Source organism: Poecilia mexicana, unplaced genomic scaffold (assembly GCF_051168715.1).
Source record: "Poecilia mexicana isolate PSO_F unplaced genomic scaffold, ASM5116871v1 scaffold_19, whole genome shotgun sequence".
Lineage (NCBI taxonomy): Eukaryota > Metazoa > Chordata > Actinopteri > Cyprinodontiformes > Poeciliidae > Poecilia > Poecilia mexicana.
Window position 1 is genome coordinate 15,287,026 of NW_028263388.1, and position 17,462 is coordinate 15,304,487.

A 17,462-nucleotide genomic window follows, 5' to 3' on the forward strand; every position below is an offset into this window, starting at 1 on the left:
GATACGTTTTACTTTATACTTTGTCAGTTACACATTGCTAAAGGAAACGCACATAATCATAAAGTCAAATTTCAAAAATTTGCTGAAGCTGTTGAATTCTAATAAATCCTCAATAAATCTTTCAATTCAAATTCAGGCTTTTATATATTTACACCTTAAAAGGAAAATAAATGTCTGTATTTTAAGTATAAAAAGGGGCTAAGTCATATTTTGGAATGAATATAAATTGGTTTATATATGCTTGAAGGTTTGCTTCATTCTCAATTTCACAACACATTTTCTGACAAAGTACCTGATTTTTGTTGGCTAAGCCACTTAAATCTCATCTATAAATCAGACTTTAATTTTTTTTCAACTCAGTCTACGAGCCAATCCAGTTTCTACATATTTGACGGTTTTACTTTGAAACATTTACTTTTTTTTTTCTACAGATTTTTGAGCAATGCATAGATCTTTCAACAAGAATTTAAGAAACACAATTGTAAAGGTAAATGCCACATCAGCCTGAAAAGTTTGTCCATGCATTTATGAATTACTGACTTGCTTCTTGCTCTTGAAATTATTCACTTTTTCCAAAGCTACATTGCTTTTACTGCTTGCTGAAATAGTCACATAAATCCACACCTGTGTTGTTTACCATTTAAATTTTGATTTCAATAGGTTTTTTTTCAGATTAAAATCTCAGCAATATCCTTTATAGCTAGTTTTCAACAAACCAGACAAAACCAAATAAGAAAACAATATGAGTTTTAATAAACACAAAGGTTATTCCAACATACCTCAGTATATGACTGAAAAGTGCTTTGTTCTCCCACAGCAGTCTGTGAATATGTAACCTAAATAGGACCACTGGTTAAAATGTACAAAAACACTACTTTGACTACTGAAGAAACAAGTAACTCAATTGTTTCCGTTTTGCTCCAACATCTAGGAGACAAAGGATCATCTGTGTAGAAATATAAGTTTCCTGAACGTCAGAAATTCTGATATTCTTTCCTGGTAACAGCTAACATCATGATCTTCAATAACTGGAAAATCTTAATGAGTTACAACATTTAATTTCCCTTTGGGATTAATGAAGTATTTTTGAATTGAATATTGATTCTGACATGACAGTGAACATAGTGTTTATTTTTAGAAATAAAATCCACAACACGTGACGGTAATAAAATATAAGAGGACGAGTCATCTAAACATCTACAACAAATTAAAAAAAAATTAAAAAAAACTCAAGCAGTCCTCACACAAATTAATTTCATTCTCATGAATCAGATATTGTTTATCGTCTCGTCTGTACTGATGACAGCTCTTTACGGGCCTCAGAATTCCTCAGCGATTAAATATTTAATGAGTCATTACCTTTCAAAATACGTTCATACAAGAACAGCAACATTCTTTTATCTATCTGCACAGTGAGGCAGTTGCAACAACTACCCCGGCGTTTGTGTTGGGGCAAGATTCTGGGTTCAGTACCAGTCTGGGGTCTTTCTATGATAAGTCTACATGCACATATTTTTTTTTTTTAATGGAGGGAAGTGGTTGAATTAGTTGAGAGTCAAAGAAAGGCCCATATTTTTACCAGGTTACACTGTATGAAAAGAACAATAAATAGGTTTACACTATGATGAGTAGAAAAAAAAAACACAACAACTAAGAAATCAAGTGGTTTCAACGAACCAGGTGACCTCATCGACAGAAGAAGGCGCGGCCTACGGGCTGCCTTACGCGGCTTGCTGTCCTCACCCACCTGTCGGGCAGGCCCCGCCCACTCCGAGGTCTTGGCACGCCGCTGTGACAGAATCAACTTTATGCCCACGTATGGAAAAAGAAACGCCGCATTTTGAACTCTGAGAAACGGACTCGCATGGAAGAAAAACCACCAAGAGACGCCGCATTCTGTATGAGCAGGTAGGGGCTCATGTGGAACACCGCGGGTCACAGGTAAGGTCCAGTTTGAGCCTCTTTGTCCTGAGTTTCGAACCGAGAGTTGGCGCAGTAATGTCACTTTAATGGGCATTTTAGCACAGCGTGAGTTTAAGCTACGTCAGGAAGATGGACGTTAACGTAATCTATAGCGTTTCTCATCAGTCACGGGGTTTAGGTTGAACTTGTAATTGTATTTCTTAATACCGGATAGTAGTTGTTTCTGGGGGTGGGGGGTTCCAAAGCTACATGACTGGATCATAAAACCTTTTCTCAAGTGTTTATACACATAAAAAGGCTGCAAACTGAATGTTTTAGTTTAATTTAAGGAATTGGTACTACATAGCAATCTTGAATCTTTTTAAAGAAAGCACCTTTAACGGTATAACCCTGTAAAATTGAAAAACCAGGTAAATATTTAATGGCAATTAGTCACACAGTGTCTTACTATGTGGAAATCTGGGGAGCACATATAAAAGCAACCGAATGCCATTCAATAAATTCCAAAAAACAGCCATTGGGATTATTCAGAAAATAGGGATTTGCGAGCACACAAACACATTGCTTTTAAAATCAAATATATTGAAACTTTATGACTTGGTTGAAAACTACACAATTTATGTTTAAAGCAAGTAATAAGGAATTTTGAGAATCCAGGAAACCTTGCTCCACAAGGTGAAGTAAGTAAAATGATAGATTATTCAATGTAAAAATCATTCTTGCATGTAAACAAGACTTGTTTTTTTTTCTTTTCACAATGGATTCATTAATTATGATTTTATTCATTTAGTGTATTCTGTACTCATAATGTTGAAATGTTCTCAATAAATGTGTGTTTTCCTACTGTGTATTCTGATGCAAACAAACCTTTCGGACTTGGGACATTACAGCTAAGCTCTAAACGGAGACGGAAGAGTTAAATCAACTCGGATTCAATTTTTAAGACTGAAAATTCTGAGACTTTGCATACGAGTCTTCCAGTTCATCAAAAAATGTTCTGAAATGAGCTGAAGAGTGTCAGTAACAGCAGGAAAAAATAAAATAAACTTCTTTGACTCATTTAAGCTAAAACTTTAGAACAAGACATGATTACGTTGTACATTTCCCCTTATAAAATTAATTATATTTTCTGCAGCAGTAAAGGCCAAGAGATAAAGTTTTACGCCGAGAACGGTGTATACATGTTTACATGCTTAGCTTGTGCACGACTTCCGGGGTTGTCTTGTGTGTTTGTGGAAAATCAGGCTCAGATTTTTCTATGACTCGCTGCCACGTGAGTCTATTTTGAGAGACGAAAAATACTAACCTGAGCCGTGCTGTTGTTCCTGTTGAGCCTGAGATTTACTGTTGTTTATTGTCCTGGTTTCGCTATCAGCTACGACAAGCATGATTGATGCCAACCAGTCTCGCGAATGTCTCGGACGGATCAGCACAAAATAATTAGTGTTTTTTTTTTTTTTTTGGTGTTTTTTTTTTTTTTCTTTCAGAGTTACATCATGGGAGAAATCCCATAATAAAAATACATGGACAGATTTTTGATAATGTGTAGATTAAAGTGTTGTTGTCAGAGTATTCTTGTTAGTGTTCTAAAAGCAAGAATAACAAGCTCTTCAAGGTAATAGGAGCATTTCATGCTTCCTCCGTTGCATCTCCATTGGATCCAACACTCTGATTTCCCCCTCAGATTCCTCCAGGAAATCTTTTGAGGGCTCCACGATGAAGGATTCATCAGACGAGGAGGAGGTGTCGCTGGGCTGCTCCACTTTAACCCTGAGTCCTCTCGTACCTGAGTCACCTCCCCTCCGCCGCTCCCAGCCCATCTCAATTAACACAAACAGGTACGACCGGCAGCCACAGACGCTCAGAAGCAGCACATACAACAGAGTAGCTGTGAGTCACTGGGCTTCTGGAGGAAATCCTGGTGCTCACTTAACTGTAGGTCAGCTGACGGTTAAACAAGAGATTATGACATGCGGAGGTGTTTGTTAGTTTTAAAGATGACAAGTTGAGACTGAGCTGTTGAACTTTTCCAAAAAAAAAAAAAATATTTTTTTTTTTTTTTTGGAGAAGAGGATGTGCACATTACTGAAAATCAGGGAAATGGAAATCAGACATTGCTTTTAAATTCAACAGAATTAACAAAACATAAACAAACGAAACGGGACTGGACAGAAACGATAACACCTGGATCTAAATGTCATTTGTTTCATTTTTGCTCTCGCACCATTTCTGTAGCTGTCAGTGTGAGTTCAGCATCTTAATATCACTTTTATCAGTTTCAAAAAAAATTTCAGTGACCACTGCAAGTTTTTCAGTCATTAACCAATTTTTTCCACATGTGTAATTTACGAACAGATGTTTCCCTTTTTACTAATTTTGTCATTCTATTTCTTTTAGGAAGAAAGGAAGTGAAATTTTGTCTTCCTCCGAGTCCCCCATTCCAAACCCCTTTCCAGATCTGTGCAATCTTTCATTGCTCAGCAGCTCGCTTCCTTCAGAATCAAGTGACAAATTTGTGAGTATTTTTAGGTCACAAATCATATTAAATTGTTCTCTGATGACCCCTAATTTTGCCTCTCTCCAGCAACCAATGAAAATGCATAAAATTCTGGAGGGGGATAAAACGTAGTCGCAACCCACAAAACGCCTGGGTCCTCTTTCTACTCTCAGCCAGCAGGGGGCACCAACTCTAACAATGACATCATATGCGTAAAAGCAACAGAAAACGGCTCACATGGCTTAAAACACCAACATGCTCTGAGACATAAGATGACATAAATCCTTATATCTACTAAAGCATTTGTTTTTGTAAAAACAATTGCTCCTTGCATTAATTAGAAATAGTGACATTTCCTAATCCGCTTTCTAAATCCTATCTATCCCATTATTACAGCTCAGGCCAGCGAGTGCCTCAAGTAAATGTGTCCTCTTCACGTGCAACGACTTTCTGTTCTAAACAGAAAGTTGTTTAGTTGGTTGCTGAACTTTATTGGACACAAAATTCAGCAACCAACAACTTTCTGTTCTAAACAGAAAGTTGTTTAGTTGGTTGCTGAACTTTATTGGACACAAAATTCAGCAACCAACAACTTTCTGTTCTAAACAGAAAGTTGTTGGCTGCTGTGATCGACAAGGAAGGCTATCTTTTCACGCAATCTGTGTCACATCTTGACACACTGCCAGAATCAGCTTGTCTGTAATATTTATGCACGTCAGTGTGCAACAGTTGCCAAGGCTGAGTTGTTTTTATCTGTTTGTTGTTTTAAATAAACAGACTGATGCACAGATTGGGTCGTTTTAGGATCTTGTTCTTCAGTTCAATTAAAAAAAAGTACCTTATTGATCCGAAAGGGAAAATAAATGTTGTTATAACGCATATTAGCTCAAATTATTTCATTTAATTCAACCTTCTTTATAGTAGTGGGCCTTGTTGGTATGATTTAGTGAAAAAGACTGGAAATTATGCTGTTATTGATGTCACTGTATCTAAGACATGCTTATGCTACATATGAGTCAATACTGGATTAGTTTGAGCATAGCTGTGATATTAACTTAGTTTATCAAGTATCTCAATAGGTTTCCTGCTTCTTTTTTTTTTTTTTTTAATTCAGTCCTATGTAATATGCAAATTTGCAAACGTATCACTGTGTGTATAAAGAATCTATGCACTTATTTGATGGTATTCCTGAGATGTTTTACTCCCCAAATGTGGCTTCTTTTTTTTTAACTAAGTTCATACATATGGTTTATCAGTTTCTAATCATCTCCAGCCTTCTTTTTGTTGAGCCGCTCAGAAAGAAAGGCCGCTTGAAGATAACTCAATAGGCAGAGATGACCAAAAAAAGATAGAGGAAGTGAATCACATTAACCCTCTGAACCTCCTCTGTCAATTTGAGATTTTGTGCAGAAGTCTCACAACAGAGCCTTCAGGACCTTTAATACCACGGCGCACGCAGATATTTCTCCCACTGCACTTCTTGTCATTGCCCTGCAGCGGTTTCCATAACTGTAACTGAAGCTGGGGTTGACGTTTGATCCTTAGGACGGGATCAAACTGTCTTAAGGATCAGAGAGACATAGTCTGGGGGTTTTTTAACATTCAGTCAGTGTTTATGTGTGTTGTTGCTGTATTAACAACCACATTGTGTGCGGTAATTCTTGAATCTGTGGCCTAATGTCCCTTTGTTGGAACCGGAATTTGTTTTTGAGGAAGTGAAGTGAGTCAGAGTGCAGTGAAATATTTCCATAGAAAGCGTTGTTGTTCTCCCATAATCCTCTCGAGTTGATATGCAGTAATTATTTCTGCCTGACTGACTCCAGCGCTCACTCAGCCAGCCTGTTTTCATTTGTTGACGTGTTCCTGGTCAGGCAGGTTGTCTTCATTTTGCTTGGAAACCTGTTGCCGGATGCAGTCAGTATCTCGCCTGCTCAAAGAATAATCCAGCCGGTTTGATAAGCCGCGCACAGTTGATCTCTTGTCTACGTGAACAGCTGCTTCTCGGTCCAGACGGATGCAGTGAAGGTTTTAGCATTTTAACCTCGGGAAGAGGGAGATGTTTTCTGCCATAAAGTTTTAAGGGCAGGTCACTCTGAAATTAGAAACCAATTAAAACTTCTCTTTGAGCTTTGAAGCTTATTGGACACAAAGTTTTTGACCTTTGTGTGAACTTGGAAGGTTCTTTGCGTCACAATTTGGGTTTTAATCTGAGGTTTTGGGAATCGTTTGACCCGGTATCAATCAGTGTGTAATCCAGAAGAAAAGCAAAGGAGTTACAGACAAGATAATCACTCGGAAACTGGACCACTGGAGTTTTAGGCTCTCAGGTGCTTATATATTTGAGCATTTTCATGGCTGTTATTACCCATGTAGGGTCTGTCTTGGTCTGTCTTCTCTTTTTTTTTTTTTATCTCAGGTACAGTTATTTATTTCTTTTGCACTTAAAGACTATAACTACTCTTAGGGAAAATTCAGTTATATTTTTGAGCTAATTTTCTCCCCATTTGAGGGGAAAAACTTACTTCTATCCTAACAAGAAAGCAGAAATCCTTAAATTAATGAGAATCTCTGGTTTGTTTAAAGTGGGCCACAGTGTCTCCTTTTAATCGGAGGGATTGTTGTGCATTTCCCCTCAGGTGATTAAAGTCTACGGAGATGAGAGCGCCTATAAGACCATACTGATTGGTCGCCAAGCAACAGCCAGAGAAGTGTGCCAGCTGTTGGTCCAGTCAGCTCACTGCAGCGATGAGGACAACTGGGCACTTCTCGAGATCTATCCTACTCTGGGCCTCGGTAAATCTAAGATGGTTCACTACACAATCGCCGCTGAGTAACAAGACTGGTTTGGTTTACATCTTCATCCCGATGTCTTCAGAGAGATGTCTGGAGGACCACGAGGTTGTGCTGGAGGTTCAGGCCACCTGGTCTGTGAAGGTTGAGGCGAGATTCATGTTCTCCAAAAACTATGACAAGTATGAGTTCTTCCATATACAGTGGGTATGTAAAGCCTTCATTCACGAGTGGCAGATTAAGTTCTGTGTTAACAGACTGAGTGAAGGCCTCAGACAGTTCCTCATGTTGGTCGCAGACTGGCATCTGTGCACTTGCATCATTTAAAACTGTTGACTTTGATTGAATGGGCTTCCCATCAGTCTTTATGGTGACCCAAAACTGCCTTTGTGCCTCCAGATGATACAAAGCCTTTAATGTGGTGTGGTTTGAAACATGTGCAAAGCTCTAAAATATATATATTTTTATTCCTATAGAAAAATATCTTACAGAAAATTTTAGGAAAATTTTTACACATTTTCACAGTGAGTGTTAAAAGATTTGGAGCCTTTAAAGTGACATGCGTAAAAAAGAAAAAAAAACAAACAGATTTCTTGTGCACACCAGATGCTTTCTTGAGAAATTAGACATAGTATATGAGTTATTTTGACATTCTCAGATATATTTTGTGCCTTCGGGAAAATAAATCAGGAATTTCTGCACACATTGTCCCTCCAGTTTTTCGCAATTCAGCAGAGCTGGAAATTGACACATGTATAATTGTGAGTTTATTGCAAATTGTCCACAACACGTATTCAAGAACATTGGATTTAAGTGACTAATTCTCACCTGTGGGTGGCAGTATTTCTTACTTCTAATACACTGCTACCTCAGCCTTAGTTGATGTCAAGTTATAGTTCAAGATAGTTAAGGACAGTAACAAAAATCAAGCTATTAAAGTTATTTAAAGAAAAAATAATTTGATTGTCCATTCTGTCTCCTTTTTGTTTTTTTTTCTCATATTGTTTTTCATCTATATGTAGGTTTTGGAAGGGGCTCAATGAGGCAAAAAAATTCAACATTTTTTGCAATAATTCTAAAGTGGCACCAGAAGATTAGTGATTTTGATTGCAGAAACAATCACAAAACAATTGTGAAATCCTGGAGGAACTGTGGACAGTGGCCTGAGGTTGTCAGAATTGCTTGGTTGACTACTAAGAGCATTTGGTACGCACAAGATTCTATCTGATACGCAGCCGCTCTGTTTGTTTTCACCCCAAGCACTGAATATGTCTGTTAAGGATTTATCTGAACCACTTGCAATAATTCTGAAATATTGAATATTGATGTTTTTCAGCAAAAAAGGTTGAAAATCTCCAGTCCTAATAATAATGCTTTTTGTTTTTTTAAACACAGTTTCGTAAATCTGTAAGATACAATTACTTGGAGTTCTTGTGATTCATCTTGCAGCGCTTCTTTGCAAATGCAATGATCTCGGACAGCGAGGATGCCATGAAGAAGATTACATCGACAGTGTTCATTCGGGTAAAACAAGAACAATTTTGTGTGCTAGACTTTTTTTTTTTTTTTTTTAATATTGTGTAATATAAAAAATGTAAGATATGAAACAGCAAAATCCTTTCTAACAGGATAGTTTAACAAGAAAATCTATTATTTATTTTGTAAAAGTGGTTGAATGTTTCAAGAAAATTTGCTGAAACTGTTTTAGAATCAATACTGAGCTAGCAAAAAGTTTTGAAGAAATATCATAAAAGCCTACTGAAAAGCAAAAGCTGCAGTCTAACCAGCTGAAAGTATGTTAAAGGATTCTGTTCGACAGACCACTGTCACAAACGTCAACAGATGGCGATATAAAAATATTTTAAAACCAGAAAAGTTAAGAATTTTGAAAGTACTATGAAATCTATATGAATTACAGTTGACCTTTAAACTGATTTACTAAGCGAAAATAAAGTTTAGAGATACTCTTCTGGAAACAGTACTGGTTTGATTTAACTCCCACTGAAATGGGAAGACATTTATGCGGATGATTATGGTAATCAGGTTGTTGACAAAAATAAACAGATGAAGAGTTGGTAATTCTATATGAGCTTCATAGATGCACCACAAAGAAACTCCTTCCTTGAAAACATATTTTGCATTAGGACTATAATGCACTTTGATGCTGAAAATGCTTTATTTTACTTATAAACATCTGCAGCAGCATTGTTTTTCTCAGTGCCCAAAGCAAATGACAGAGGGGATGTTTGCTTGGAATCCCTTGTAACTTAACTTGGCTTCCATCCGGCACATGCGTAGCGTTTGTTTGAAGTGACTAACACCAAGCAAGTTTTGGATTTAGTGACATGAAAAACAAAGGCTTTGGAATAGCATTTTAAAAGTTGCATTACTGTTGTGCAGTGAAACTCATGAGAAGGATTGTGGTGACATTTACTATGCAAATTGCAGAAACAATGTCAGTCAAAATCAAAACAACTGTGGTTGTTGAATCTGCTCCATCTGAATGCCAACATAATTTTAATTTATGGGGTGATTACAGCCAGATTGAGCTAAAGAATGATCCCTTTAAGGCCCTTTAGGCTTTCAAGCTCAGTTTTTGTGACAACCTATGTCTCTTATAATACCCTTAACTCATATGGGCCTTTGAAATCTATTTGAAATCAAATTTTCCTGGAGACTTTGCTATTATTTTGCTCTCCTATCTTTTAAGGCTTTGATGCCCAATCTTAGTGCTACCAACACAAAATAGCTGCATTCTTCTGCATTGTTTTCTTCCAAAAGAAAAAATGAATAATAAATGGGTAAATGCTAATAAATTTAAATGTGTGCCTAAATCTTAATGTATATTTAGTGTGCTTAAGCAGTTGGAAACTGTAACTAACAAGAGCAAAGGAAGTCACTGTCAGGAGCATAATCAGAAAATCAATGTTAAATTGCTGATAGTAATGTGATTGAATAAAACAAAGACCTGAGAAATATATAACTCGTGTTTGTTAACGTGTCCAAATAAATGTGCAGAATCACAAGCAAAACATTTTTGGTATAATGTCTAATGGCACCACAGGGATCACTTTGTTTGAGACAGAACTTGAATTGTGTTACCTCAACAGGAGCTGACCTCGAATGGGAAATCTCCTCAGATCAAGGGCTTTTTCAACTTAAAGGGATACTTTAAGACGTCTTGGAAGAAGATGTTCTTCACTCTCCGACGGTCTGGCCTTTACATATCCACCAAGAAAACGGTTAGGGAAACTTCTCATGTTATCTCCAGAACTGGATTTGTTGCTGAGATTGTAAATTGTCACAGAGTGCTTCTTTAACTTTCATTCTCCAATCTGTGTTTGGGATTTAGGATTGTGAGCATCTAAAAGAATTCGCCAATCTAAGTGTTTCAAACGTGTACAAAGTGGTCGACGGCAAACGATACGGAGCTCCTACTGAATTCAACTTCTGCATCAAGGTAGAACTGATTGTACTTTGTTTATTTTTGCCATTTAAACTAAGAATTCAATTGTGATCTTTTAGAGTAATGACTTGACCGTTACAAATAAGTGCTGTTTGTCGTGCAATCCCTCCTCTGGCTAAAACCTTTGTATTTAAACCTTTGATCTTTTGTTACTGTAGACAAACGACTGCATCATCACCATAAGTCTAACAAATTACGTCATGTGTCACTATTGAATAAAGGTGCAAACTGAAAAGCAGTGGGCCTAATGTAGACTGTTGAGGTGCACCAACATCAATGCCTGTTCTGGCGATTGTTTTCAACTGTGCAAACAAATTGTTTGGTAATATTAATATATCCTACTAATAGTTTGTTTGCTACACAGAGTGATTTTAAAAACTCACAGCTCAATGTATAAATCTATTTTTAGCTTTTAAATGTTGTTTCTTAGTAGAGAAATTACTGGTGGAGCTGGAAAATCATAGAAAACTACATCAAAACATGCAAAGCTATTGATAGTGAATTGTCAAACTCATATTTCCTTCCTTGCAAAGGCGCAGCTTAATCAGTAAAAACAAAAAAAGTAACATAATATTCATACCCATGATGAATATTTGTAAACCTCAGATGACAGATGTATGTTTTGTTTCTGTGTTTGCTCAGCCTACCAAGAGTCAAGGCCAAGTTAAGGATTTAAAGATCATGTGTGCCGAGACTGAAGAGATGCGAAAAATGTGGATTTGTGCTTTCAGATTGTTCAAGGTACATGTTCATCACATTTAAACATTTTTAATATTATTTTACCAAATTACAGACAGGAATACTGAATAACGTTATGTGTGTTTTTGTGTTTTCAGTGTGGGAGGCAGATTAAGCTAAACTATAATGCGATATCAGAGTCCAAGTTGGCTCCACGAACCCCGGTAAGCCCAAAGCTCACGGAGAGCAAAGTCAGTCTATCTCACAAGATGGAACATTGTGATTGACCCCGTCATTTCTGCACGCGGCGTATGTGAACTGTACATGTGCTGTTTTGCAGTCAAAGTCAGAGAATAGCCTGGTGGCGATGGACTTCACAGGTAAAGCTGGAGGACGCGTGATTGCAAACCCGACAGAGGCTCAGAACGCAGAGCAGGAGGAAGCACAGGCCTGGAGGGTGAGGCTGCAGCATTGCCACGTTTGAAGACATTTCTAAGTGCCAAGCTGTTTCCAGCACAGTCAGTCTCTACATTTTGGGTTTTACGTTAAACACATGCATCATGCAATCAAGTTGATAAAAACCTTTGCTTTTATAGAGGTTCTGATACAGTTTTTTTGTGGAACATGTGTCTTTTTGTTTTTGTTAATCCGAGGTTAGATTTCATGGATTTTGATGCTGATAAAGAGCAGTTGCTTCTTCTCTTATTCTAATCCATAAAGCTGAAGAATTGTTTTCAGTCTCTTTATTTGAAATGTTCTTTACAGATAAAGTTTAGTTTTCTTTTTTTTGTAAAGGAGCCACAACGCATCAACTTAAATTACCAATGTAGAGAGGAGAAATGATGTGACATTTACTGACCTTTGTCTGATGCTTCTTTTCTGACAGAAGAGAGAGACCTTAAGGTTCTGCCAGCCCAACACAAACTCTGAGCCTCAGGATTTCTGTAAGTCCACATGAGATTAAAGAGAAAGAGAGTTAAAATCCACAAGTAACTGAATAATGTACCAATGTGTTTTTCTTTGCTCATAGCCGTTCACGAGACCCACCCGTGGTTTTATGGTGGCTTGACCAGAAATGAAGCAGAGAAGCTGATAGAGAAGCAGGGGCTGGTAGATGGGTGAGAACCACCAGAGTGAATGACATTTTTTTATTTCTGGTTTTCAATTAGAAATGATGCTTAAAATCTTGCTGGTACAACTGCAATGTTTTTTCTTATCATTATAGATTCGGCTGCCTGTATGTTTTTCTTCGGACTTTTAGTTGCTGGTTGAATTCAAGTCCTGGCTCGTGAATAAAAATTTTAAAAAAATTATATCGTTTTCAAAACCCTTTACAAATAAAATTTGAAAGTGTGGTGTGCATCTGAATTCAGTCCACCCTTTAACTAACAACCTCAAGTAAAACAAAGGGCAAATATCCTTTGTTGTTTCAGGAATAAAGTTTTGAAGAGCCAGGACTGGATATAAAATAATGTCCAGTTTTAGACCTCTGACATAGCACCGGTATATTAAGTGTGTCGCAGCTGCAGACCTACAAAGCCATGGCCGGCGACATAAACTGACAGGCTGGGTCAAGGAGAGTATTAATCGGAGAAGCAGCTAAAAGTTCCTAATGCAAATTCACATTCAAAATTGTGCCTTGTACACATTTTCGACAGTGCGGTTGTGCACCATGCATTACGTTGTGTTGGACTATTCCAGAAAGCCCCAATGATATTCATAACCTGCGTATGTCCGGAAAAACCTACACCTAATTTGAATTTTGTACAATTATCTTTTGTCCATGTAATTGATGATTCTTGAGAATAGGGACAAAACAGGTCCTATGGATAAAGCATGAAATTTGAATAAAATATACACAAAATATATTTTTTTCAAATATCTAACTAAACTAACCTGGGTCATGTGAGCACAACAATGTATATTTTTCTTTTTTTTGCTGAATATTTTTTTATTTTAAACATTGTAGTCGGTGGATGATGCCTGTAAAAGCCCTTGTCCAGGAGCAGAAATCAACACATTCTTATAGTTTAAAACAATTAAAGAAATACTAAAATTATATATTATGACAATTAAGTATAAGTAGTCATATAAATAATTATAAAAGTATCGATAAATTGAATTAAAAATAATTTTTAGATATTTTCCAACTCCGTTGAAATTTGTCCTTAGTTTTTGTCAACACAGTCAGAAATGAAAAGAATGTAAAAAAAATCAGGCATTATTGGGGGGCACCAGAACTTCTGAGGACCCCATGACGTTGTCTTTTCTCTTCCTTTGCTAGGAGGGCTAGTTAGCTCCGGTTAGCTTAAGTTATTCTTTAGTTTTTTCTTCTGTTTTATTCCTAAGTTGTTTGTCACAACCATGATGTGTCAACTCCATAACTGACAATTTACAAAACTTTGATGAAATTTGAAAGCTTAATTTTGGTATAATGTAAAGATTTCATGGACCTGACGAGCTACAATATGGCCTCCTTCAGAATAACATCATATAAATTGAGGTAGTTTGGCATTTCGTCAACTCCGTCAGATGTCAACTCCGTCAGAGTTTTTCTGACTCTTTCAGTGAAATTGTTGTCAAATCTCACTTAATTGTGCAACTAATTCATTTTAATGTATTTTACATGAATTGCATTACTTCACATGTACCAAGTTTTTCATTTTACTCACTAGTTTGTCACCACCTTCAGTTCTGTGTCAACTCCGTCATGCACTGTCAACTCCATCAGATGGACTTTTTCTTGTTTTTTGTTTTAAATAATATTTATTTTATTTCTTGAGAAGCATTTGTCTGTAAATTGAGTAAAATATCACTAATGGGGTATTTTAAAAATCATTTTAGATTTATTTTTGTCAGATGGTGATGACAAAGTTTTGGGTCAGGTTGATTAAAAATGTAATTTTTTTTTTTAAAAATCGCAACTGGGAGCCTGTACCTTAGCATCTTCATATTTTCTAAACATTATTTGTCATATTTGCATACATAAGGTTGAGAAATAATTTTAAAAAAATATGGGAAAATTAAAACCCATTTTGTCCCTATTCTCAAGAATCACTGTTATATAACGTATGCCATAAGTCAAAAACCTGAGCATTTTATATTTTGACCTAACGGTTTTATCTCATTGGAGGTAACACGCGTCTTGATCTCCAGGATGTTCCTGATGCGTAGAAGCCAGCAGCATGAGAACTGCTTTGTGCTGTCGTTGTGTCATGAGCTGAAGGTCAAACACTTTATCGTGATCCCGGTGAGTTCCCCATGCTCTTTCTGATGGGGGGGTCTTTTAATCTCCCAAAAATGCCACTGACTTAATTCGGCTGCATCTCTACAGGTTTTGGAGGACGGAAAAAAGTACCTCACTTTAGACGACGGCAAGACTCGGTTCATCGACCTCCTGCAGCTGGTGGAGTTTCACCAAATCAACAAGGGCGCCCTGCCTGTGTGCCTCACACGCCCCTGCATCTGTCTGCCGCTGTGAAGTCCCTCTGCTCTCTGGACCGCTTCATCTCACAATGATATCCATCAAGGAAACAGATCATCCCTCTGAGATGAAGCTGTCAGAGCTGTGGGCATGAGTATGAACCAGAGATGAAGCATTTCATCTGCTCCTCCCCACTTTGATTTTTTTTTTTTTTTATTGTTCCCACAACATGGGTCTGCACAGACACTGGCTGGTTTTTATTTTAATTAATGAGCAGCCATCCCCATAGAGACATCTTAATTAGCCGTGTTGGACAGGCTTTCAGCGCTATGAGGGGAGGGTTTGGAGAAGATGGAGTGTGAACTTTACTTTCATTCAGTGCCACACTGTTGCTGTGATAAAGAGCTGAGCAGCTTTACATGACTAGGAGCTTCAGACGCCCCTGCATGCATCTCCATCAGAGAACTGTGGACGACAGAGGGCGCTCCAAGTACAAGTGGGTTTCCTTGGTTGTGCAAATCAAAAAGGAAGAAACTAATGTTGCAGTCATGTAGCATATAAGCTCCAGTGATGGATTTTTTAATTGCACTTTAGGGCTTTAACAGGATCAGAATTAATTCAATAAAAAAAATTTGAGAGCTGCACTGATTTATGTTGTTATGGGATCTGCAATTTTAAAGTTGAGGATTTCTCAATGCCAACGCCACAGAAAGACCATTAAATTACCTCAGGTAAAGACACTCAGGGAAGACTTTTAAAAAAAATATATATATATAAATACATGTCTGTAGCTCTTAAAAATATATATTCATTTTCTGCAAAGGTATTCTGAAAAACCATCTTTATACAGTGTTGGCATTTCGACAGAAATGTGCTAAAGTGTGTGTGTTTTAAATAAGTGTCTTTAGGATTAATATAATATTCATGATAAACTGTAATTTTCCAGGAGAACCATGTATGTGCCAGTAAAATAAAGAAAATACTTTCATGTGATTGATTTAATTTTTCAGTCCGTTTTAGTTTTGGAGTTACAGCTATCCAAGTCTAATTTTTTTTCCTGCCCTTTTTTTTAAATTTATTTGTCTTTTCTTTTGCTAATGTAGAAGCCCACTTCTTTATATTACAAACCGTTACCTTTCTAAAATAATGGCCCGAGACATTTTTATTTCCCCAAAAGCAATTTTGGCAACAAAAAAAAAGAAAGAAAAATCACTTTTGAGTCAGAGTAAAGAAACTATGCTTATTGAAAAAGCTTGTATTGGTATTTTCTGTGCAGTTTTGCTCCTGTGTCTTTATTGCATAAAACGCATTGGTGGTGTGGGACGCCTGTCAGAGAAATACGCCTTATGCAATTAAAATTTTAGGGGTCCCTTTACACTTGATTAAGACCACGCCGCAATATCCACTGGCAATTTGAGCTATAAATCAATCGTTGTGGTATAAATGAGAATGTAATATAAGCTTTTATTGCTCCAAACTGGCCTGCCTTTAAAAGGAAACCAGTCTGAAGCCGTTGCTGGAGCGCCATGAAAGGCTGCCCTCTGGGTTCTTGTGCTCAGATCAAACATCCTCTGTTGGATGCTGATTTATTTATTTTTTTTCTTCTTCTCTGACCTGCTATATCTGTCCATGCGCGCGTGGTTAAATACCAGCGTGCTCTGAGCGACCCTTCCCTCTAGCCCTCTGTGAATTCGTCGCTATGGCAACAAATTTTTCTCCATCGGCCTCGATGGGCAGGTAAATTAGAGGGTAAACGAGACAGAGGGGAGACAGGTCAGAAAGGCTTCAAAGGAAGCTCTGTCAGTGCGCTGCTACACAATTAGTGACGCATAATGACTGATTTAATTTGTGCAAAAGAGCTCTGAATATGACCTTCGTCTGCTGAAATGGATATAAATTCAACAAAAGGAGATAAATGCGTAATTTTATAATCCTCGAGTGTCTTCTCAGAAGGTGAAGTCCAGTTTTGATTATATTTCAAGAGTCAAATACTGACAGAATTATTGTAAGAAATCCCCATAGTAGACTTTAAAGAATGGGGTTTGGAGTGCATTTCTAAATGACATAACTTCAGGTCCAGGTTAAAACGTTTAGTCAAACACATTATGAAAAACATACCGATGTAAAAATATGGGGAGGTTGATGCAAAAATCGATTTTGACTTTAGCATTTTAATCATATACAAATACATTCAAAGTCTGTCATTCCGTCTGTTTGGTTCAGACGCCTTCACATATCCAAGTGGCAGGCAGACATACTCAGGAGCTAATTCAGGATCTTGAACATGCAGGATGGGCTGCACAGTGGTGAAGTTGATAGAGTTGTTGCCTTGCAGCAAGAAGGTTCTGGGTTTGATCCCCAGCCTGGGGTCCTTCTGCATGGAGTTTGCATGTTCTCCCTGTGCATGTATGGGTTCTCTCTGGGTACCCTGGCTTCCTCCCACAGTCCAACAACATGACTGTCAGTTTAATTGGCCTCTCCAAATTCTCCCTAGGTATGAGTGTGTGTGTTGTTTGAGTTTAGCATTGAGAAGTTCTTCTAAAACACTGTTTTTTTCATCCTGAAAACAGGAGATCAGCTCCAACCAGAAGTGAATTCTCGGATTGGGACCTTATCAGCAATTATAAAAGTAGTCCAATCTAGTACAAGATATAGAGCCTGTACGTTTACATTAAAAGCAGGAG

At 37.4% G+C, this 17,462-nt stretch overlaps 1 protein-coding gene across 3 annotated transcripts; it reads left to right on the forward strand.

The window, feature by feature from the left end:
- The first annotated feature begins 824 nt into the window (after positions 1–824).
- Positions 825–15,771, forward strand: grb7 (growth factor receptor bound protein 7). Of its 3 annotated transcripts, none has more exons than XR_015761529.1 (15): positions 825–1,941; positions 3,608–3,761; positions 4,321–4,438; positions 7,057–7,213; positions 7,296–7,417; positions 8,660–8,734; positions 10,321–10,452; positions 10,563–10,670; positions 11,319–11,417; positions 11,513–11,605; positions 11,695–11,811; positions 12,241–12,298; positions 12,385–12,472; positions 14,488–14,604; positions 14,689–14,744. XR_015761529.1 is itself a non-coding variant. In XM_014986134.2 (15 exons), exons 2-15 carry the CDS (start codon positions 3,640–3,642, stop codon positions 14,833–14,835), a joined length of 1,530 nt encoding a protein of 509 aa, XP_014841620.2. In that variant the 5' UTR covers positions 833–1,941; positions 3,608–3,639; the 3' UTR covers positions 14,836–15,771. The 3 variants fall into 3 exon arrangements, 2 of the variants coding, with proteins under 2 accessions (XP_014841620.2, XP_014841621.2); XM_014986134.2 differs by having other exon boundaries at positions 833–1,941; positions 14,511–14,604; positions 14,689–15,771; XM_014986135.2 differs by having other exon boundaries at positions 842–1,941; positions 11,513–11,578; positions 14,511–14,604; positions 14,689–15,771.
- The last annotated feature ends 1,691 nt before the right edge of the window (positions 15,772–17,462 follow it).

What these genes read in the sequence shown, in the direction of transcription:
- grb7 (XM_014986134.2), top strand. Translation starts at nt 3,640, where the DNA reads ATGAAGGATTCATCAGACGAGGAGGAGGTGTCGCTGGGCTGCTCCACT. An exon ending in ATCTCAATTAACACAAACAG is followed by an intron (nt 3,762 to 4,320) that starts GTACGACCGGCA and finishes TATTTCTTTTAG; the next exon opens with GAAGAAAGGAAGTGAAATTT. An exon ending in CAAAGCTCACGGAGAGCAAA is followed by an intron (nt 11,606 to 11,694) that starts GTCAGTCTATCT and finishes GCTGTTTTGCAG; the next exon opens with TCAAAGTCAGAGAATAGCCT.